The following is a 22,961-nucleotide window of genomic DNA, read 5'->3' as shown; positions in this document are numbered from 1 at the left end:
ACTGGTCTCTCTTCTTCTACAGACTCTGGTGTATTCTGGATCACTCCAGTGGCGAATGGAAATTCTTTCCCCATTTGCAACACTTTATTGAAAACACTGCTGTCCAACACACTCAGAAGTAGTAGGTCTTTAGTAGTCTATTTTTATGTACAGCTTATGTTATATAGATTATATAAAAGGTCAGTGATGGGCACTTGCTGGACTAAGTTCTACAAAGACTCTGATTAAACCACATTAGGCAACTCTTCCTGTTGAAGACAGAGAGCCAGACTTCACAAACTTGATGGAGGTCCTGATACAAATCCATTAATTATCACAGCTGTAATAGATTAATCTAAACCACTTTATTTAATTGGTCTTATCTTTAATATTGTACTTGATGTTACAAATAAATTATATTTCATTTATAAAATTTTCATATTTCTTTGTAAAACCAACAATAGGTTTAAAGTAAAAAGAGCTTTGTTGCGGCAACAGCTTTGTTTAACTTCAACAAGACTGTAATTTTTTAAGAGTAGAGAAATGTGTAAACATAAATACTCATGATTTTCTTCTGTACACATCTGTGTAAATTAGTTGATATAAATATAATTTACTATAGAAACATTTTTTTGTTTGTTTATGCTACACACAGTTCTATGCTGGCATCATGTACTAGTTGATTCATCTTTCAAAGAGTGAGATTTATTCCTTTTGCATTCAAACCCCCAATATGTCCATTGCCAGCAGTGGACTTCATGTTCAGAGAATCAGACTCACAGTGACAGAAATCTAAAATTAAACTTCAGTACAAGATTACAAATAATCAAAAATGAATGTATTATTTTAATACCATAATCGCCAGACACTTAAAGGCCATGACCCAAGCCAACCAAAATCAATGACTGTTTTTCCATTGACTTAGCTGAAATTTACCCGCAGTTTCCAGTCTCATTTTAGTTTTACAATTTTATTACAGCATGAAGAGTTAAAAGTACGTAGTATCAGAGCTTCAGTGTAAGAAGTAAAGCCTCTAAGTCTTTCTGGGCCTCTTTATCCTGAAAGAAACAGACAACCATGCATCAATTTAGAGAGAATAAATCCCTTCATTCGCCTAATACGTGCCTATCCACATTTCTTTACTAACAACAGACATAACACACAACTGCAACAGCCACAAAATGTAAAGACTGCATAGTAAGTTAATTTATCAGTGAATACAAAAATAAAGTTGGAAGTGAAAACAAGAGCCAGATGGCAGCCCTCCCTTTACAGCTCTGTTAAAGCACTTAAAATGTTAGCCCACAAATAGCCTTCTCATCAGACCAGTAAGCCCTTCAGCCTGGGATATAATTTTTATTGGTGTACTTTGCATAAAGTACTGCCCTGGCTTATACCTGATGTAATCTTGCATCCTGACTACATGCAGTTTCTCTAAAGATGTTCTGTGATGTTTGCTAACAATTTATTATGCAACTAAGAAGAAAACATAGGGAAATGTAATTAATGACATAGTGAGATTGTGGTTTCAGAGCATACAGCCATACCTACCTGTAATAGCCACCATGGGCTGACTGCACCCTCAGTATCTTCCAGACTGGGCTCTGCCTATGCTACTGGGCTCATGGCAGAATGGGGCCAGTGTGGGAGCAAGAGGCAGGTAACCTGCTGTGCTCAGAGCCAACACTACACTGTACTCCTAGGGCAGCAGGAAAAGGCTCCTTTTAGGCCAATGTTTTAAGTGCACAGCTTGCATGGGGCTTCAAACCTAAACGAGGCCTAAGACTGTCTCACAGGTACCCAGTGACATATGTTTTGGTTATTCCATGTATAATCTGCTTGGAAAGGGGCACATGCATATAAGCATGTAACCACAGTACAAAAACTCCATTATTCTATTTATTTTTAAGTGTCCCCTGGATATAATCCACTTCCTTTAGCTGCTGCTGCAAAACTTCTAGCTTGCAAAATGCACCTTGGTTTAAAACCACATTTCTAACATGTCACCACCTCATGCCTGAAGGCTCATAAGGGTCCAAACACCCAACATATGCACCCATGGATATTTAACAGTGCAAGTGAAAAGTGCCTGCACATCACAGATTTTGTGTAAGTATTTCTAATGACAGGGTCCAGTAATGATAATGCCACAGGATATTCTGAAGGAAAATACTGTAGACAGTCAGTGAAGTAATCACTAGATTTCAGGATCACTTCATTACAATCAACCAAAGAGCTGGAACAAAATACAGAACATTTGAGAATATATTTTATGGGTGAAGAAATTCCTGCTTCTCTTTATTTTGGTTAGTTGTCTATAATGTCATGGAGGAACAGAGAAGAATATTGAGATGATAGAAACCATATGCCAGACACGTCAAACTACATCATATTATTGGTCTGGATTAAGGCATTAATACATTAGCTGGACACTTCTCTTGGAGTTACTGCCTTACTCCTACTGGCAACAATAGGCTAAACTATCTGCCTAATCATTTATCAGAGGCCTTTAAAGGCACACACTGCAAAGCCAGTAAGCTCTTGCCAAAATATTCTAACAGAAGGAAATGTCATACAGCATTGAGCACCCCTTAAATTCCACGTCACTACATGCTGTCTGGAGCATCATGCTGTTGCTTTCAACGAAAATTGAAAACCTCAACATTTTTCCTTAATTCAGGGAAAATATACTCTTTTCTGTACTGGCTGTGGTCAACTTGTTTGATTCTAAACTCCATTAAATAAAAAAAAGTAAAAAGCCAGGTATTGTCCCATGCTAGTAAGAAATGGAAAAGCTTAATTATATCTGGTTGTAGTCTTATGATACTTTTCTAAATTGAAAATTATAAAGGTGCAGGTTTTCTCATATCTGAATAGTGTTCAGCATTTCATGAGTTGATGGGATTCCCTACTCATTTTGCAGGATACAGCATTTTAAAAATATATCCCCAAACAACTTGGGATAATTGTCTCTTTAGAAGTAAAGGATTTTATTGGGCAATGAGCTTTACAAGTTGCAAAGGTCCAGAAAACATTGGGCAATCTTCCCTGAATCTTCCTCTGGGCTTAGGAAAAAGAATGGAACAAAACCCAAGACTGTTCTAAGAGCTGTCTGGAGAAGAAACTGCAAACGTGCAAAGCATTCCACCTCTGGTTTGCCAGTTCTAAAGAGGACTACATCAGTTAAAGCAGGAATTATTGTTGCAAACTGCTTAATAGGTTGCATTAATTGAGCCAGCAGCTTCTAGTCAATAAGAACTTGTACGGCGAAAGCATTGAAAAAATCAGTAATGGCATTAAAAACAGAGCTGAGAATGGTCAGTGAAGGGAACTATTATGTCACCTTTGGAGAGAGTCCTTCCAGACCAAGAGGTGTGTCATGCTAAAAGGAGAGAGAAGCCACAACTCTTTTCAGTGTACTAGTTTCTGGTTTTAGGGTGAAAACTTCATTATTGCCCAAAGCTTGGCTGCTAATGAAAAGAAAAAGCCATAAATCCTGTCTTAGGCCAGCTCTCTTCCTTGTTGATTTCTGGGTCTGTGGCTTTCTGAAAATGAACAGTAAGGTCAGCCTTTTTTTTTTTTTTTTCAGACAGCAGCGTTTCTCTTTAGAGTGTGGCAAACAGAAGAGGTCCAAGTTGTAGGAGGAATGCAATATACTTGCGTCAGTCCCATTTGTTCACCCTGAGGCTTAGTTCAGCACTGACTGAATACATAGCCATTTTCAACCCTGTCTTTCTACTGTCAAGGCTTACATTTATTAAACACTCCTTATATCATTTTCAGAGTTGAATATGAGTTCAAAATGTTCTGCAAAGTGCTACACAAAATGTATTCAAATTACAGGGTCAGGGACTGTATTTTGCCTTATTCCTATTTTGTTGCTTTACTTTTATGTTTCATCATTCACAGGGGATATGCACAGGAAAAAAAAGACCTTGGAGGCCAGGGACTGAACAAGGGGAGAGAGGGAGTTGAAAACAAGAGCAAGAAGGAAGAGAGAGCTGGTGGGAAAAAGAGAATGTTGGCTTAACTGGAAGTAGTCCACATTTTGACAGCTCATTTTTGCTGAAAAAAATTTACTGATACGTATACATGAAGAGTTACACACATAAATGCACAAGTAAATATTAAATAATAATTAAAGCCAAGACAGAAAGATAATGATTTTACCTTCCATCCCTACTAATTATTTCCTTATGTGCTAATACACTCAACCCAGGCACTGCACATGTGTGCACTTGTTGACAAAGTCCCAACTGTCAACGGAGAACGATACAGCCCCATGACCACAACCAAAATGGTTACACCAGCCAACGAAAACATAACTGTGTGCAACCACTGCCAAATCCCAAGCTGACATGCATCCTGTAGGGCTTCACTGAAGCCAGCAGGGCAGCATGGTATATTAAATGTGCTGGGCTGCAAGGGTGGTCCAAAGCTGTACTCTGATATGCAGTAACAGCAATGAGGTGCTGAGAGACACTCCTGCTTTTGGGTACAGCTGTGTCATTCCCTCACAGCTCCAGCAGAAATCCTGGACTAGAAGAAGAGACTCCCAAGCAAGCACAAGGGTTGTTAGAGAGCAATAGCTCTTGTGGACAGTATAAATCATGCAAAGCTAAATGCTATCCTATCCCTTCCTGGTTTCCTGACAGACTCACAGATGGTGTGACTGTAGTGTGGACTAACAATTGTATAATACCATGAGTTTTCTCCTTTGTTATTGCAACACACCAATGCAATCATCCATGTGATTCTTCTTCTTCTACGTGACTGCTGTTTGTCACAAGCTGGTGTATTCTATGTTCTTTCATATTATCACTATCTTCTCTGGGGATTAACCATAACTTTTCAAGGCTTTTAGGATCAAGGCAAGCACAGCTTTAAAATATGCAGCTGTCAATAATTACAGATTTTTGGATATTACTTCAAGTAGAGGGAAAAATATTCTTTCTCACCCAGAAGAATATGAAAATGAGCTCATTCAAGGACTACTGTTGAAAAATTACAAAACAGCAGTATACAATTCAGAATAGTTAGTAGTCATGTAAAATTTTAATTGGCTAGTTGTTTCCTGACTTGAAAGACTACATTTCATCTATGATCTGGTTTTCTTTTACTACTATATACAATGTGGAGCTTTTGGTGTTCAAGACATTCTCCTCTTTCTGTCTGGCTGCTGCCTCTCCCATGATGGGACCTACAGCTTTTCTTTCTGCCCTGTCATTGCTGAAACAGCCTGAACACAATCACACCCACTTACAGCCCCCTCAGAAAGGTGCCTGTCAAGGCTTTCCTTCACCCTGTATATTGCCTCCAAGACAATATATTTCAAAATCCCAGGAGTTTGACTTGGCCCAGCTACTCTACAAAAATTCAAAATGGGTTTATGCCAATCAATTTTGTAATCCTGGATTGTACCACCACCTCTGTGAATACTTCTTCCACTCTGCCCCTGCATCATCAGAATGCCGGTGGAGACACACTACATGGAGGAGACAGAGACACACTCCATACTTTGGGGAACTGGCTGCTAACCAGTCTTGCTGGACTAAGAACTAAAACTGTGTTAGCTTTGATAGGACATTGAAATGAATACTGTGTGATAGTCAGTTTCATCATAAATATAATAAGCTTGGTATTTATCAGGATAAACTTCATCCTTATGTATGAAACTGAGACACCACAAAAAATATCTTCATCACTTTTTGGAATAATTTTTAGAAGGAGGGAAGAAATAAGTACACAATGCAAACAAATCTTTTTTCAAGGACTTCAAAAACACGCAGATAGAAAATTGATCTGATCACCAAGATAGAGAAAAATAGACTATTCTTTGAAGTGCAAACTAATGTAAAATATGGGCAGTCTCAAATTATTTTAGCAGCTCTTTAACAAATGTCTCACTTTCCCCTAGAATTTTGGTTTGAAAGTGTATTCCCTGTGCTTGAAGCAATCACATTCATTGTATACAAACCCATTAATTAAGGAATAGGTTTTTTTAAACACACTCAAAAAATATTTTAGCTTTGAGTTGGTGGTAGCTATTAGGAAATTCTTGTTCAACTCCACAAACAGTACTAGCAGGAACACAATAGCCTAGGATTCAAAATGAACACAAATCTGAACACTTCCATAATTTTTCAATTGACACATCATTGATTTTTGCTGGCCATTTGAAGGACAAATGTGCAAAAAACCTAAATAAAAAAATATTCTCTGAAAAGCATGACATTTTGTATTGAGCTGAAGATATGAAAAGAAAATATTCTGGTTGATGAGAAACAAAACCACTTCTATAAGATTAGCCCAAATTACTCAGTTTCAATTGGTAATCTTTTTCAAAAACAAGTCATAATTTTTAACCTTCACTTTAAAAGCAAGAGTGAATGACTTTTTTTCTGCTCAAAATCTTAGACAGATTACAATAGCAGCTTCAAATAAGATCTGTTGGAAATATCACAACAAGGTCTGCTCATATGACCAATCCATGGCTGCTGGAGTGGGTATTTCTTGGAAAAACTTGAAAATCCAGATAGACAAATGGTCTGTTGGAATGGAACAGCTGATGGTTGCTGAAATTTATACTCTGACCTCTCTTCCATCCCTCTGCAAATCCCACTTTTTTCCTTATAGACAATATTAAAAATGAAATTAATAGCCAGGGAAATAAATTATGGTGTTTTACAAAAAAAGTGTAAGAAAACTATAAGAGTTCTCCTCAGCAGCTGCATTCTTGTGTAAAAATTCAGCCATTGTGGCTGCCTATTATTACATTTATCACCTCCTCCACATGAGTTTCAGATGTCACTGAGGCTGAAGGCAGAATCTTTAACAAGTCTCTGCTTCCTGCCATTCTACACCTGTAAGAAGTGAATCTCATAATCATGAATTTCTGTAAGATCTAAATCTCTCTTCTTTGTTAATTTCAACTCTGAATTGTCATAATTTCTAATTACTGGGAAGGATGGAGTGCACAAAATCACCAATAATTTCATAAAACACTTTCTTAGCTTGGGGGAAGTTTTTATCTACATTTTAAGTAAGACTTTCAGCAACTCAGTGCAAATAGATTTCCTTTGAATTTTTCCAGTTTTCCTGTCTTCATCTCTTCCAAGACTACACTTTTTGTAATGCAACTGCTGCTTTTGAGATTCATTTATTGAAAAAAAATGTAGTAGAGACTAGAACCTTGACATTTTAAGCTCTTTCTCTGCTAGGCTGTTAACTTCTTTGTGGTGAGTTTACTGGTCCTACAAGCACAGAATTCATTGTCATACTCATGCTTGTCTCCAGACACAAGAAAAAGCAGTTCTGTGACTATTATACTTTATAATTCTACACTGAGACTTGAAATTCTATGAGTTCCAGCCTTGAAAACTTCCAACAATCTTTATAATAGATAAGAAATTAGGCTCTTATTCCCCTTACAAGCAAAGGGCCATGTGTTTAACCATACACACACACACACACACACACACACAAAACACTGTTCTGTCTTTCTGTATGCAAGACACACTCACAATTTCAAAATTAAATTACATTTTTGTCTTCAAATAAAAAAAAAGGAATTTTGTTCCACCACAATAGTCCATTACATCTGGTTTCAAGAGCCCTTCACACAGTCACAATCAGCAAGGCTTTGAGCACACTACAAAGTAATGAGTCTCAGTAAGGGTAATGCAGCATCCTCTAGATGAACAGAGCAGCTGTTAAGCACTTAACAATAACTCACAGCAGCCCTGAACACTGGGATCTCTTTTACTGAAGGGCAAATGTTTCCCAGGACCCTGAGGTTATCCACCTGGGTAGCAACCAGAGAAAAACTGGACAATTTAATGTCCCATGCACCTCCAGCAGTGAAGTACCACTCTATACTATTTATGGCCAAGGAAGGACTGTATGATTCATTGGAGGTTTTCTGTTTAGAAAGGACAGAGAAAGGTCTTTAAAGTTGCACTGTAATATCTGCTTTGTTTTTCCAGATGTAATTTGAACCAAATCTCACATATTTCCTTTTAAAATAATAAAAAAAAATGCATAGACTGATAAGCTAAAAATGTGCCAAACTATTTTTCAAAACTGTCTGGTTTTTAAAAATCCTCCTGTAATGCTTAATTGTCAGGACTCACTCAATCAGAACTTGTTTCTTTTTTTATAATTTCTGTGTATCCTTTTTAAGATTCAGAATAGGTTTGAAACAGGCCATCTGATTTTTTTTTTCCTTTAACAAGAATTAGCTATGTTTGGAAACCCCTTTACACCTTGAATTAAAACAAACTCTGTAAATGGTAGAACAGATGCACAGAAGGGATATTTGGATGTGACATAGCATTCAAGACAAAAATAATATCACTTAACTTGAAATGTTACGTGAAATGAATCCTAGAAAAAGTGTCAAAGAAGTGTCCTGAGTTACAGCAGCTGAGAATCTGACCTGAGGATAAAAATGAGCTAAGGGCTACTTCACTGATGCCAAGCACCTCTGGTTCCCAGAAGTCCCTGGAAACTGGGGATGCTCAGAAGCAATAAAAAGTAAACCATTGTCTATGAAAATTTTTCTGCAGGATGATTTTTATCATGAAATACTATATATTTCCTCAACATGGCACCTTTCCAGCAACTTTGTCTCTCAGCCTGCTCCTGATTTTATACCTTTATACAAATACATGTTTCTCACGAGAATCCAACATTTAAAAACAATAAAGGAGTTCCCCTGCTTGAAGAAAGAGAAAACTCATACGAGAAACTATGATTACACTTGGGAATGATGGGTTTCACATGACTGTGACAAAACACCACACTGCTGACAACCTTGAGATCCTGAGCTGTGGCAAATGGAAAGAAATCCTCACATTGCTGCTGACCTGTGCTTTTTTTCAGACCACGAACCCCATGTTCTACAGGGCTGCAGTCAATTCAGGCACTAATTAAGTGCATATTAGCATCTGTTTATTACTCTCTCCCCAAAATCTCTTCAGTCTTATTACAGTCTCTTCCCCCTCTTAAACTAATCTCACTAAATGTTATTCCTACATATAGCTCCAAGCCCTGAACCACTTCACTTCCAACACATTTTCCCAAAAATCAGTAACAGTCTTTCTGTAACACAATAACCAAAACAACATGTAATATTCTAATTCAGATGGGATTTGAGGTAACAGTCAGCAACAGCAGAGTTCATGTTCCAGATCTCCATTTCACAGTAATTTCCTTCAGCATTCACTTGGTTTTTTTACCCTGTGCTGAGTGCTTGGTTGTTTTTTTTAAATTGAATTACATACTACTGCCCTAATGCCATATTCTTCTGGACTCTTTTTTTCTAAATCTAACTCAAAACACATCACAAGTAAACAAGACAAAGGAGACTAATCTGTGATATCTATAGAATTAGTCAAAACAGGAGAGGTCAAATCATCTTGTTCTCCTCAGACGGACAAAAGATTTTTGGGGCCCGTTTGATGCTCACTCTTCTGATTACACAAATCAGTGTAATTCTTGTTCTCATCACCACCCTGCTTGTCAGAATACATACAACTATCCCTCAGACTCCTTTTGAATTCCTGCTCTCACCTCAGGGTTCCTTCTCCTTCTCAGGTCTGCTGATACTTCACAAATGTGATGGGATATTAAATAGATAATTTATAGCAGCCTTTCCTATGTTCTGTAATAGGCAAGCTGAAGGTATATTTTAACAGTAAGTAAAGAATAAAGAGAATTAAATCATTGTTAATGTCATATCAGTATCAATACATATTTAAAGAAACACTGAACTTAAGCAATGATTGCTTAATTTATGATTGGTACATACTATAACTGGGGCCAAAAATTAGGCCACCCAGGAGCAGCGGCTGGTGAGGCATGCAGGGGTCTTTCTTCCCAGCAGGAACACTTGACATAAACATGTTAGTGCTCCACACACAGCATTTATTGTCAATCAAGTTAAAGAGTTATTTAATGGTCTTTTTCCTTAACTTCAAAGAATCAAATGGGATGGGGCCAATTCCTCTCAGGAATCACCTCTCTTTCTCCATACCACATCTGCTGGGCTCAGAGGGGGTCCCTTAGGCTGAAAAAGCTCAGGTTTGAACTCGTCCTGCTCTAGGATGGTAAGATGTTTCCAGTCATAGGTCAGTTATGGAACTTGCTTCTACACGAGATCAGACAGAGTGAACCTTCTTGCCATGACTTGGTTTATATTTGAGAAATTAAACAACTTAAAATCTCTCAAATATTTGTGGAAATTTTGTGTCCACATACCAAAAATGCTCCAATGGGCCTAAAATACTGTAATGGTCCTCAAGAGGAATCTAGTAACCTTTTAGAACAAACTCTAGGCCAGCAGATGTGACTTGAAGAACTGTGCCTCCTTAAGTGCCCTGTGGTTGTAGACAAAGCCAATCTTTAATAACTCATCTGCCTCTGCTGTAGTCAACATACTGCCCTTGACAAGAATCACAAATCAGAGGCTTTCAAGACCAGAGACAGAGGCTGTAGGACAAAAATCCAGAGTGCTTTCAACTGAGACAAACATAGGTCTGGGGCAAAATTTCAGCACCGCTAGAGTGACAAACTCAACTGCTTATGCTCAAGATGATCTAATGAAGTGGGTTGAATTACAAAGTGTACAATTCAATTTCTGATACAGATGAGTCCCTGACAGTTCCCCAAACAAAGATTTTTTTTAAAGCTGTTGATACAGACAACTGTAATGAGCCAACCTAGAGTGGAGGAAAAAGGAATGTTCTGTGTTCAGAGGAAAAACTGAAACACTATGTTGTTACCGGCAGTGCAATAATGGATGCCAAAGACAAGAGAGCAGTCACAAGGGAACAAGTTATCACTCTCAATACCCACCTCATTAGTAACTGAGAGAATTGACAGTGCAGAATCACAGCACTTCAGTGCATTGTTTTTCTGGCCAAGATCTTTATAGCACTGAAAAGAAAAAACATTTTGTTTCCAATCAGACCACTGTAAGAACACCAGAGTCTACAAATCATTATTTTTAAAAGAATTTGGTTACCTTTGCCAAATACACATAATTGCATTTGGAATATCCTGGATGCATTTCTTCTGCCTAAATAATAAAAAACAGGAAAGAAAATAGACATAAAACTTGCATGATGAGATTTATGCAGACTGCATAACATTTTTAGTAATGCTCTACATTTCCTCAGACATCAGACCGAATCATCCCTACTCTGTGTAATGCAGTCTGTTTAGTAGCACTTCAAAAAAAAAATCAAGAAAACAAAAAAACCCAAAAAAAACAAACAAACAAAAAAAAACCCCAAAAAAACCAAAAATACAAAACTCAAACCCTAAACCAGGCACGTGAGATGCTGACAGTGAACACAGAATATGTTCTGTACTGCCTGTTCTCCTCTCTCCCTAAGCACTCTGTAAAGATCTAGGGTCATTCTGTACAAGATCTATTGGATTCATTCACTTACAGGATAGGCTTAAAGACACCACTGTCTATAGATTAACATTTATTTCCTCATCAAAGAAATAAGAAAGCAACCAACCATTCACACTTTGTGTAGTGAGTAAAGAACTGTGTTTATCAATTTTACAATTATTTCCCTTCCACAGTCTCTTAACTTCTTAGCTTTGGGTTCACCTTTTTTTTCAAATTATCATCTTCTGAAAAGTTCAGGTAATTTAAAAAGTTTATTAATGTCTTTTTTTTTTTTTTAAACAAATCAAGGATATAGAAGCTTGCAAGATGAATAAACCTCTCACTAATTATCTAGTAACAAAGAAGCAGCTTTTAATCAAAGAACAGCTATTGGGAGGGGAAAATTACATCAGTGAAATTTATAGTAGCTGTAATCTTTGGACCAAAACAATTCTGCTTTACCACAACTGTGTAGAATCAAACAACTGAAAAAGAAACCTAAACAGTTGTCTTTTAGACAGTAATTTGATTTTTCTTGCTGAAGATGACTTAAAACCACAGTCACTCTGCAGCCCACCACAAAATGCCCTGAAGCTAAAGCAAATGTTTTAAATTATTTCTACCACTTTTGGAATTTGACCTTCAAGATAAAATCTCTTAAACTGGGAAGATGGTAATGTATTGTACTGTCCAAAATTCAGGAGACCATTCAATCTTTAAATAGACTAAGAACTCAAAAAAGAAGCACTTTTTATAGTGAGGAAAAGATGCCTGCCCAATTTCTTTGAAAATATTTGATAGTAATTGTAATGATAGAAGTTTATGCTTTGAATCTAGTCATGCGAAAAACTTGTATGCTTTTGAGCTCCAGAAGCAGAAATTATTCATATGGAAAGCAATAAAATATAGATTTATTTTATTCATGTGGTGTTTTCTCATAACTGTGTTCAAATAGAATGCTCAGGAACATGGACCTATTTGACAGAGCTTTCTTCTCTACTTCACTACAAAAGCCATTTCATCTCCACAAATAAGAAAGGCTTCTACTGAAATTCAATGGAAAATAGTTTCAGATCAGAAAAAAGAGAAGGATCACAATGTCAAAGTTTTCCTTGCCTATGTCAACTTTCTTGCAGAAACAGGCAAATCAGCAACTAACACTATCACTACGGTTAATCTGTTCCAGCAGCATATGTAACTAATCTATATCCATATCACACTCAATTCAATAACTATTAACCATGGCAATTAATTGGAGAACTTCCTGAAACCAAATAAAGAAAAGAAAGGTGCTAACCACTCATGTCCAAACTAATTTTAAAACTGAAAAGAAAAAACATATTTTAATAGAAAGCTCAGTGGTGTTTAGGAGAGCCCTGAATTTATAGCTACTGAACATAGTCTGTTGAACAGACATCTTGACAATACTCACATATAGCAGCTGGCAAACAGCAACACAGGAAAACCCTTGGCTAGGACTTACCTTAAGGAAATTCTGCAATGCTTCTTCTACTGTTGAAGTTGGTGGAGTCCCAAAGAGAGCAGCAGCTACTTTCTTTTCAAGCCAAGACAACTGAGCTACCTAGAATTAAAAAACAAACAAACAAACAAACAAACAATTAAAAAGTGAGATTTCTTAAGAGTTATTCTCAGTTTTGCAGTAAATACTGTCTTTCGTATTGTACTACTGATACAACATATTTTGGAAAAGAACCTGTAAAGCAATGCTTTACAGTGTCAGTTTGGCCATCTTAAAGAAGTCTTTTGGATTTTAGAGTCATATGACCAAACACCAACATCCTCAATATAAGGTTACTTCCATGTTCAAAGCTTAAAGTACATTTTAGGTTTCATAGCATCTTGTCTTTTCAAAAAACCTAAGGCTAGAAATAGTACTTGAAACCTGTTAAGGTTTTTATGAGATAGACAGCTATGTAAGATAATCTATGCACTTGACTACTTTCCTACATTATGAAAAGGTATTGCTGCAGTAAAAATGTGAGTGTTTTTGGAGCTTGTATAACAAGTTCATTATTACACAGAAGCTGGTGACAACCACTGTTAAGAAATAGGCTTCATTTTTAGCTCTTCCAATCTGACAAATAACACTTGCCAATGACCTCTTCTCATTTCAGGAAGATCAGCTGCTATAAAAGGACTTTAGGGAACTGTCATATTGCCACACAATGCATATGACTTACATACACTGACACCTGACAGAAACTGCTTTGGTTACTACCATAAGGTATTTGGCTCCATCACTGAACCCTCACATCTCTAGCAAAGGATGGAGTGCTAAGAAATGCAGTGTGAAAGAAGAGCCTGTTTAAGTGAAGGAATGAAGCCACCTTCCTTTGAACACTTCTACTACATCTGTAAAGAAAAGCCAGGAGTTTTTCCCCTCACATCAGTATTTGAAGCACAGCACCGATGGTTCCTGCTAGAGAAATGGTAAAAAACAAGGTTCTGTATTTTCTGGCCTGATCTGTGCAAAGGCAACACAGAGAAGAGGCACACACAGGGCAAAGAAAGAGAGCCCCTCATCAGAGACTTGGAGATGAGATATGAATCACATAGGGACATCTCTTTTTCAGAAGGAGCTGCAATTCAAATAACAGAGTTCAGCCTTGAAGTCAAGTCTGTCTTACTGCTATAAAATTTAAAATGTTTTTGCTTTGTTTTAGATTACTCCTGCCTCATTCCCTGGCTTCTCGATATTTGCAGGGCTGCTGCTGCTCCTCCTACCAGCTCCACCTATATTCAGCAATTATCCAGGAGATGTCAGTTAATAATTGTAAAATACGAGAATCCACTCTCTCATAACTATCCACAGCTACCAGCCAGAATGCTTCTCCTTTGAACAGACATCAAGTTCTACCTACTTCTTGCTGCAAACAAAAAATACCCTTGCAAAGACCAGAAATACAGGTCAGCATGCAGCAGGAAAACACACAGGATCATGTTTTCTCATCTGGCCCCAATGTCTCTATCTACATAAGAGCAGCATTGCTTGGAGACAGAAGGCATCCTGTTCAAGTCATGCTAACTGCTCAGCAGGGTCCCAAGGCCTTATTTGTTACATGTTGTCAGTAAGGGTCTCACACCAAAGCACTAAATTAGAACCCAGAGAGAAACATTATTACAAAAATTAAGTTGTGGTTTTTTTCATTCTCTTTCACATACTTTGCCTTTGAAGCTTCTTCTGAGAACAGAAAAAGTTTTTTACAAAACCTCTCCAGCAATCATGGAGTTCTTACTCATTGCAGCAACATGATGTTGCTGTCCCTGCAGTGCTTTCCCACTGTGTTACAAACTGCAACATGCTGCTTAAAACTTCTGATTGTAGGTATAGCTATAATTTCCTTCCCCATTTAATTTCTCTCACTGTCGTATAGTTTCTGAGACACATTCTGCAAGAGTTATGAAAATAATTTTTGCCAAAATGCTGGTTTTTTCACGTCAATCTACTGTCACCTTGTTCTCTCTTCTCTTGGAAGAGGAAGGGGGTTTCTATATTTCTAGGTCCATCACACCAAGAAGGAAGAAGAGAGGGGGGGAAAATAAAAAGAATGTGTTACACTGTTCTCTGCAAAAGCACACAACACCCTGGAGATACACACTGCACAGATACAATTACCACACTCAAGTCCACTGTTATGCAATAGTGAGGAAACAAAATTGCAGTTTTTCCATGTGGAGTTATAATTAACTGTTGAAAACACAAGTTCTTCCTGGCAGAAACTTTATTTTCTTAAGAGATTTAATCAAAACTGATTTGCTGAGGTTTTAGTCTTTATTTTGTCTGGCTTGGGTGCTGCTTTGCACTACTCAAATTTCTAAAAAGCCCAAACATACATGCAGTTGGCCATTTTATTTCACCATTCCCATGAAGCTAAAACAATGTTTAAAAGTGAAATGCATGTAAGCACATGCACATTTCACACAAAAGCACCCACACTGAAAGGAGGTTGCAGCGAGGCGGGTGTCAGCCTCTTCTCCCAGGTAACAAGTGATGGGACCAGACGAAAGAGCACCAAGGGGAGGTTTGGATTGGATCTTAGGAACATTTCCTTTACTGAAAAGGTAGGTTAAGCATTTGGAATAGGCTGCCCAAGGAAGCAATACAATCACCTCCCTGGAAGTGTTTAAAGACATGTGGGTGTAGCACTTGGGGACATGGGCTAGTGGTGAACAGGACAGTGCTGGGCTAACAGGTGGACTTGATCTTAAGAGATCTTTTCCAACCTTGATGATTCCATGATTCTATGGCAATAGTGAGGTTTTTTTAATGTGCACTCTATCCAGCATTATACTTTGTGACTGTTCCAGAGACAATCTGAGAATTCTGTGATGTTTCAGCAGTGAGTCTTACATGCCACTGCTTTTATGAATCTGTCACAGCAAACCTAGCCCTCCATAGATGAAGTACCAAGTTCACACAAGTTGTCCAGGTTCCTTGCATGGTTAATACAGAGAGGAGCTTCCATTAGGCAATTCCTTTTCACCTACATTAGCCTGGGATGAACATTCCTATCCTTCTTTTCTTCAAATACAAAAGGAACACAGACCCTGGGGATAGCTAAAGGCAGATGAGGTGAATCCCATCACATCAGCTTAACTGTGCCCCACCTGTCTGTCTGCACCCCTCTACGACTGAAGTGGGACAAATGGAAGAGATCTGTTATATGCAATACACAAAATTGTGTCCCAGAGCAATAATGATGAACAGGAACCTATACTCCCTATATTCCCCTAACTGCACATAAGCAAAGTCTTTAATTTGAAATAACTTTATTTGAGTAACTCTTACACCATGTTTAATGAAATGGAAACATCGTTCCTACTATACCAAATCATTAATGATTCTCTGTCTGTGAGCAAGCACAGGGCATGGAACCCCTGCTGTAACACGCATATTCTGCTCTAGTGTAGTGCAGAATTGACTGCTACAGTCAAGGTTACTCCAATAGTGCAAAGTGTATCTGGAGGTCCATACAAAATCAAGTATAAAGAGAGGATAACTGTCATCAACTACAGCAGAACCATAATTTCACTTAGTGAGTGCTCCAAAAGTGGTAGAGTGCAGCAGGTAACAAGGCAAATAACTACTTTTGCAAGTAATAGCTACAACAACAACAACAAAATTAAGGAATGAAGATTGGTTTTGCCCTACAGATGATTTCCAAATGTTAAGTGAGTTTTGGTTTTTCAGGTCTCCTAAACCCTGATGTCAGCCCTGCCAGAAGCCTGAAAATTCAGAGAAGCACTGCAAGGAACACTGTGTTTCCACAGAATATCAGGGTTTAATGGGTCACTCAAGAAGCATCACTCCCCAGCTGCCAAACATAAGGAGAGCTACTCCCACCCACTCAACAGCAACAAACAAAGGCCTGAGGAACCATCAGCCAACTCCTGATCTCCCTTTGAGCTAAGGGTAGTGGGTCATCCTGACAGCCTGGCCTTTGCCAAGGAGAGGAGGCCACTCTACAGTATCCCAAAGCAAATAGAGATGCTTGTCTCAACCAAACTCTCCTACAGATCTGTCAACAAACTGTCATCCATTTATCCTATACCAAAATCTCTATTATATCCAGAGATGAAAGAAAGGCACTCCCAGAGTTAAACTGCAGCTAATGTTAAGTTCATACTAGGCACTCTTCCATCAGGCCTCTTGTATCTCTGAGGGCCAAGGCAAAAAATGTGGTTCTCCCCTAAATACTGGGAAAATTAATTTCAAAAATATCCCTTTCTCTTCTTTAGCCTAGGATCAGCAAAAATCATATATATATATATACACACACACACATATACACACACACATATATACACACACATATATATACACACACACACACACACACACACACACACACACACACACTGTAACACTGGCTGGATTTTTGTCTTCTGTTTGTTTTTTATGAGAAGCAAACCCTCTCCATTGACAGCTCCTTTCAAATTCCAGGATGTTGGTACGAAGGAAACTAACTCGCCAGAATTGAAAAACTATCCACGATTGACTCTGAGCCCTAAAAGACATCCAATGCTTCTTTGCTAATAGCTCACTGAACACATATCACACAATTGTCTTCCATAAAGGCAAATCACAGCATTGATCCAACTTCAGTAAAATACTAATGGCACCTAATTAAATGTCCCCAGAGAGTGTCTTTTTCTTTTTCATTACCATGTGTTAATGTAAAATTGTACTAAATAATTTTGCAATGTTTTGACTTCTGGAAGAGATTAAGTAACTGGACACCAATTTTGAAATATTGGCTTCCAACAAAAACATTCTCTCCCTTGCCAGCTGAGGAACCTAGACAATCTGCACAGACATTTAAGTATTTATCCAACTTGAATTGGGCTTTTCACTTTCCAGTAAGGGAAGCCCACTTAGAGAGCACACAAAGGAACTGTATCAGTTTATTCCCTGATGTAACCCAAACAGATACTGGGATACACCAGAGACAAATCCAAAACATGGCATACAACCTGCAGAAGGAAAATCCCACGAGATCTAATTTTTAACACACTACTAGCATTTACCAGGGACTCTGATCCAGTTTCACAAGTACATGATAGCTGTTCTGTGCCTGTCCTGTAATGGCAAGTAGACATAAGTCTTAACTAGAAAGTTTTATAAGCTATTTGAAACATTAAAACACTTAACATCCCTCCCCCTGCAACCAGACATTTATAAACAATTGTCAGATAATTGTGCCCAAAACTTTAAGAAAATAATTCTTATATACCATGCAGCACAGATCCATTCACTTCTTGTATACACAGCAAGTCTCATAGGCAAAACTTTGCCCACCATGACATCTATGAAATGACCAGTGAAAATCTTGCCTACCTGATTGTGATACCAGAAGTAATTTTCTAGCAGAGCTGAGAGGATTCAATGATCCTCCTCTTTTGTACAGCTCTCCTGACTTTAAATGGTAAGAGAAACAAGAAACAGCAAAAACTGATTTTTAGACAAGGTGGTGCACAACTGTCACTGGCTCTGCATCACAGACAAACCCCAGCTGATGTGAGGCAGTGAAAACCCAGCTCATCCTTTCTGCTGGAAGGTGCTATGACACCTTGCATCAGCTTCATTTCTGGCCCAGCAAGAATAACTGCTGAGTAAGAAACTTGGCAGCGCTGTACCACTGCTCCTTGCGAAGGACTGCGCTACACTGAGGAAATTGGGAAATGGCAGTCAGGCCAGATTAAACTCCACTAATTAAACAGCTTTTACTAGCACAGCATGCAGTCTTTGCATATAGATTTCAGTCTTAATAAATCTTCTGCATCTGCCTCCACTGGTTTAGGGGTGACAGGATTGACAGTTGCACTTGATGATCTTGAAGGTCTCTTCTAACATTTATGATTCTATGATTATATACTTTTTACTTTAAAGTCTTTTCAATGGATTTTCATTTGTGAAAATGAACTGTAGTCCTGAGTTACACATGAAGCATCCCCATTTACAGTATCTTATGCAATTCGTGTTTGTCATCCAAAAAAACCCTATGCTAGACAATAGTAATAAGATCCCCTAACATTAAATCGGGAGTGAATGGGAAATATCTGACTATACTAGGAAGACTTCAGTACATCAGATTTCACAAAACTACTATCAAAGCCTATAAAATATCAAAAACTTGCTATCTTTTTCTAACTACACTGCTTCAGTAAAAGAATATGTGACCAAAATTACACAAAAATACCCTGGGAAGCAATACCTACGAAAGAACAAACATTATGGCAAATCCTAATTTGATCCCAAAGTCAGCTAGGCTAAATGTAAAAATTTACCTTCTTGCCTGAATCATCCCTTTTTTGCTTTAATTATTTCACACCGGACAACACCTTCCCAGCCTCAACAACAGTGAGACTGAACATTAAAACCAGAGCATCTAAGAGGAGCATTATCACTCCGTCTACAGGTACCGGAATAGATGAGTGACAAAGGAATTTGTCAACTCTCCATCTTAACCTCTACCATGACAAAGTATTTGGAATCAATGCCACAGCCAACACTCTTCTTTTGGGATTATTAGCACAGCATGAAACTTCGCATTCTGCAGAACAGAAGCAAGGAATTTGGCATACCTTCCACAAGCCCCTATATCACAGCTGTGATATAGGAGCTGACTGCCTATATCACATGCACGGCCAAAACCTGGGTTAGTGGATCAGCACAGAAACAATTCACTCTGCTAAAACTAGTGAGGATATTACCAATCTCACTGAGCTAGGGTTAAAATTAGTAATGCCTCAAAACTAATGTTTCCAAATGACCTCATCTTGCTACTGAAAGTGTGCAAAGACAGTAAGTTTTTAAGAGCTGACAGCCCCAGAAAGTTGAACAAGATGTTATTCAGTCCTATACTTGCATTTGTTTAGAGTACGAAAATCTGTTCTGTGTGTTTCAGGTTACTATTTTGTCATGGCAGTCACAGAAGGCAAGAATTAAAAAAAAAAAAAAAAAAGAAGAACAACAGAAATCTGAATTCAATCCTTACATATTTCAGTGGCTACATCTGTTTAGGTAGATTGTTTCACTTAAATAAATGCAGGTCAGGTCATAACCGAAAGCAAATGCTAATCTGTGGTTTCAATGTTTAGTAAGGAAGTCCTGCATAGATGTTGCAAGTGTGGGATATGAATTTGTAACAATACAGTACAACAAACCACATGTATTATTCAGTCAGGAAGTGGTGATTATCATGAAAATGAAATGAGTTTTAAAAAAATGCAATAGGAACAAAGTGAGGTATGCTGAGATTGTGTGTTTCCAAAAAGCAGCAGCTCACATGAGAAATAAGCCATGAAAAACATCTGTGAGTATTCGGCTTAAATGGAAGCTACAGTTAGCTGTTGGGCACTGCACAGTACAAAAGTGCTTAAGGAATCATTGGTCAGAGAGATGCTTCTCAGAGGCAGAACAACAGGCATACTACAGGACCATCTTCAGTAACTTATTTTTGCATAGCTAATGCTGACATTCAAGACTACACTGTGACAAAAAGCAAAAAGCCAAATTCCTTGAAAAAGCTGGTGTCATTCCTTATTCAAATCAACAGAGAAAAAACACAGTTGCTGAAAGCTCTTTGGAAGTTAAATACATGAACTGAAAAACTGCTGAAAGATTACTTTGCATTAAGTCTTGTTGCAGATAAGACAAAGTCTGCAATGTGTCACAGCAAATCCTTCTTTCCAGTTTGCCGGCACTTTGTAGTGACTTGCATTGGAAGTATCCAAAAGAAAAAAAGCTTGGCTGGAATTCACTGTGCATTAGCAGTCATTATTCTGAGAAGACTCACAGTGATCTTTTACAGCATAGACAATGCAAGAATGTTTTCTTCCAACAAAAGATTCCTCAAAGTACTAGAGATGAACCAGTATGGACAGCCAGCTGAGCCCAAAATGATGTGGATTACCAAAAAGACAACTCTCTTATTAAAGCACAAGCACAATTTTTCTAAAAAAATTAACAGTTAATCTTGTAAACCAATTTTTTAATTTTTTCATATATGAGTACTTATCACTACAGAATCTATTACAATCTAATATACTCTTTATAAAATATAAATAAAAATATATAACTAAGACAATCTTTAAAAGAACCTGTTGTACTGGTATGACACAAACTACATCTCTTGCAAAACTCAATGGTGAATTATAGATTTTTATGCATTAATATTTTTTTTGATATTCCCTTGGAATTTACCAAGCCAGTATGGTAGCCTTGCTGCCACAGACATATTCCCACAGCATGTCAGTGCCTTTAACATAAGTTATGGATGGGAAATAAAGTTACCACAAGGCTATGTTACCAGCCCACGTCCACCCAGAAAATTTATGGCAGAACAAAGAAGTAAACTCAAGAGGTCATCCTTCCTCCCTTCTAAAAATCAGTTACTTTTCATTCATTCATTCAGATAAAAAACCTGAACAGAACAAGGAGAGACATACAAGCACAGCGTACCTAATTAAATTGTAGGAATGGTCAGCTGTGAGCATCCATACATCTGGTATTGAACTCAGAAAGTGTAAATGTCTCAAAATTAGCTCGAAACATCTACTTAAATAAACATCTACTTTGTCTTAAGTCCCACTATTTAATTACAATTTTTTATTATACTCAATTCATATGTTAGATAAATAAAACACAACTTACTGAATAGCACCATCTTCCATTTAGGTAATATAAAAAGGGATCTTGAGGCTTAAGTTCAATTGCCTTGTCTAGGTGCTCCTATTGGAAAGAAAATTAGTATCACTTTAGACGTTTGTTTGGCAAGTGTGTTTACATTCTAAGTAGTTTGCTGCAAGTCAGAAACAAATTCAGAAATTCTCTTCTGCTGCAATTGTCTTCTAACAACCTAAAACTTCAACTAGCAAATCCTTTCCTCATGGAGGGAAACCACAAAATTATTTAGCAACGTTGCACACAATGCAAGAAGGCATGCTGTATTTAGAACATGACTAAATAGCTCTAAAGTTCAGTCAAATAATTCAAGAGCTTTTGTCTTAAAAAGGCAACAACTTCAATTAAATTAATTTCATTTAAATTTCGTATTGGGAAACTATCACAGATCAAATCAGTGAGGAAGCAACTACTCTTGAACAGATCTTACATGCCAGCACCCATTACTGAAGCATAGTTCTTTCCACCCTGGAATGTGACAGCCCCAATGAAATGGTACTTGACACAACCAACTGTTATTACATTGTGAAATTCAGAAAATAAAATGGTTCTGTTTATAGTGAAACTACAAAACCTATAAAGTATCTAATGAGGTCCTTCCAAAATCATCTCATTTCAGGTCATAAGTACTTTTATTTCTCTCTTTAATTTACCAAAGAAAGCTCTTATTGCTCAACCTGAGCTGGAAGAAAAAATAAATATTTCAGCTCTACCTTTTGCCTCTCAAAATAAATTTCATTCACACATTTCTTTTTCCCCCCACATATCCTTCTAATTAAGCCAGTCACAAAAGCATTTGACTTACACATATACAAGAGACTACTATATTATCACATCCACAAACTATTCAGAGAGGAGCTGTATTTTCATACTACTATTCTTCCAAATCAACAGATTTCAGGATTTACTTGTGAGGAGCAAAACTTCCCTGAAACAGCTACTGCTCACACTGCAGAGACTCTTTTAAAAGTCTTTGAAAACTCCATCCTTGAACAGCTGCAGTACTTGTGTTATTTGTCATTTTCCCTTTGTTCCCAGCTTGTCCCAGTGCTCGGGGCTTAGCTCGCTTGGCACAGCTCAGATGTAATTAATGCTCTCTCACAGGAAAGCTCTGCCACACTCCAAGTCCTAACACGGACATGATGTGAGAGGAGCCCATCCCAGGGACTGGAACATGTCTGTTGCCTTTCACTGTCACCAAGAAAGGGGGGACGCCAGCTTGGAGGGCGAGGCATGGATGGAAAGTGTCTAAGCAATGCTGAGGACAAGGAGGGGAGAGTAGCACATGTAACACAAACAGCTAACTCTAAAAAACACAATTACCTTTGCAAGGACAGTGTTAAAACAAACATTACTTAAGGGCAACATGAA

At 37.8% G+C, this 22,961-nt stretch overlaps 1 protein-coding gene across 2 annotated transcripts in view; it reads right to left on the bottom strand.

Annotated features, from left to right (window-relative positions):
• Nucleotides 1–325: 325 nt before the first annotated feature.
• RMDN2 (regulator of microtubule dynamics 2) overlaps nucleotides 326–22,961 on the bottom strand; it is a 46,718-nt gene continuing 24,082 nt past the window's right edge. For both annotated transcript variants that reach the window (XM_038132498.1, XM_038132499.1), the window contains exons 7-11: nucleotides 21,561–21,638; nucleotides 12,867–12,965; nucleotides 11,006–11,059; nucleotides 10,837–10,917; nucleotides 326–1,037 (exon numbers count right to left, since the gene is read on the bottom strand). In XM_038132498.1, the coding sequence (XP_037988426.1) occupies nucleotides 984–1,037; nucleotides 10,837–10,917; nucleotides 11,006–11,059; nucleotides 12,867–12,965; nucleotides 21,561–21,638 (366 nt within the window). In that variant the 3' untranslated portion in view covers nucleotides 326–983. The remainder of the gene's footprint in view (nucleotides 1,038–10,836; nucleotides 10,918–11,005; nucleotides 11,060–12,866; nucleotides 12,966–21,560; nucleotides 21,639–22,961) is intronic.

The sequence above is a fragment of the Motacilla alba genome, chromosome 3 (genome assembly GCF_015832195.1).
Source record: "Motacilla alba alba isolate MOTALB_02 chromosome 3, Motacilla_alba_V1.0_pri, whole genome shotgun sequence".
Classification (NCBI taxonomy): domain Eukaryota; kingdom Metazoa; phylum Chordata; class Aves; order Passeriformes; family Motacillidae; genus Motacilla; species Motacilla alba.
This window is presented reverse-complemented; position numbering and strand designations above follow the sequence as displayed.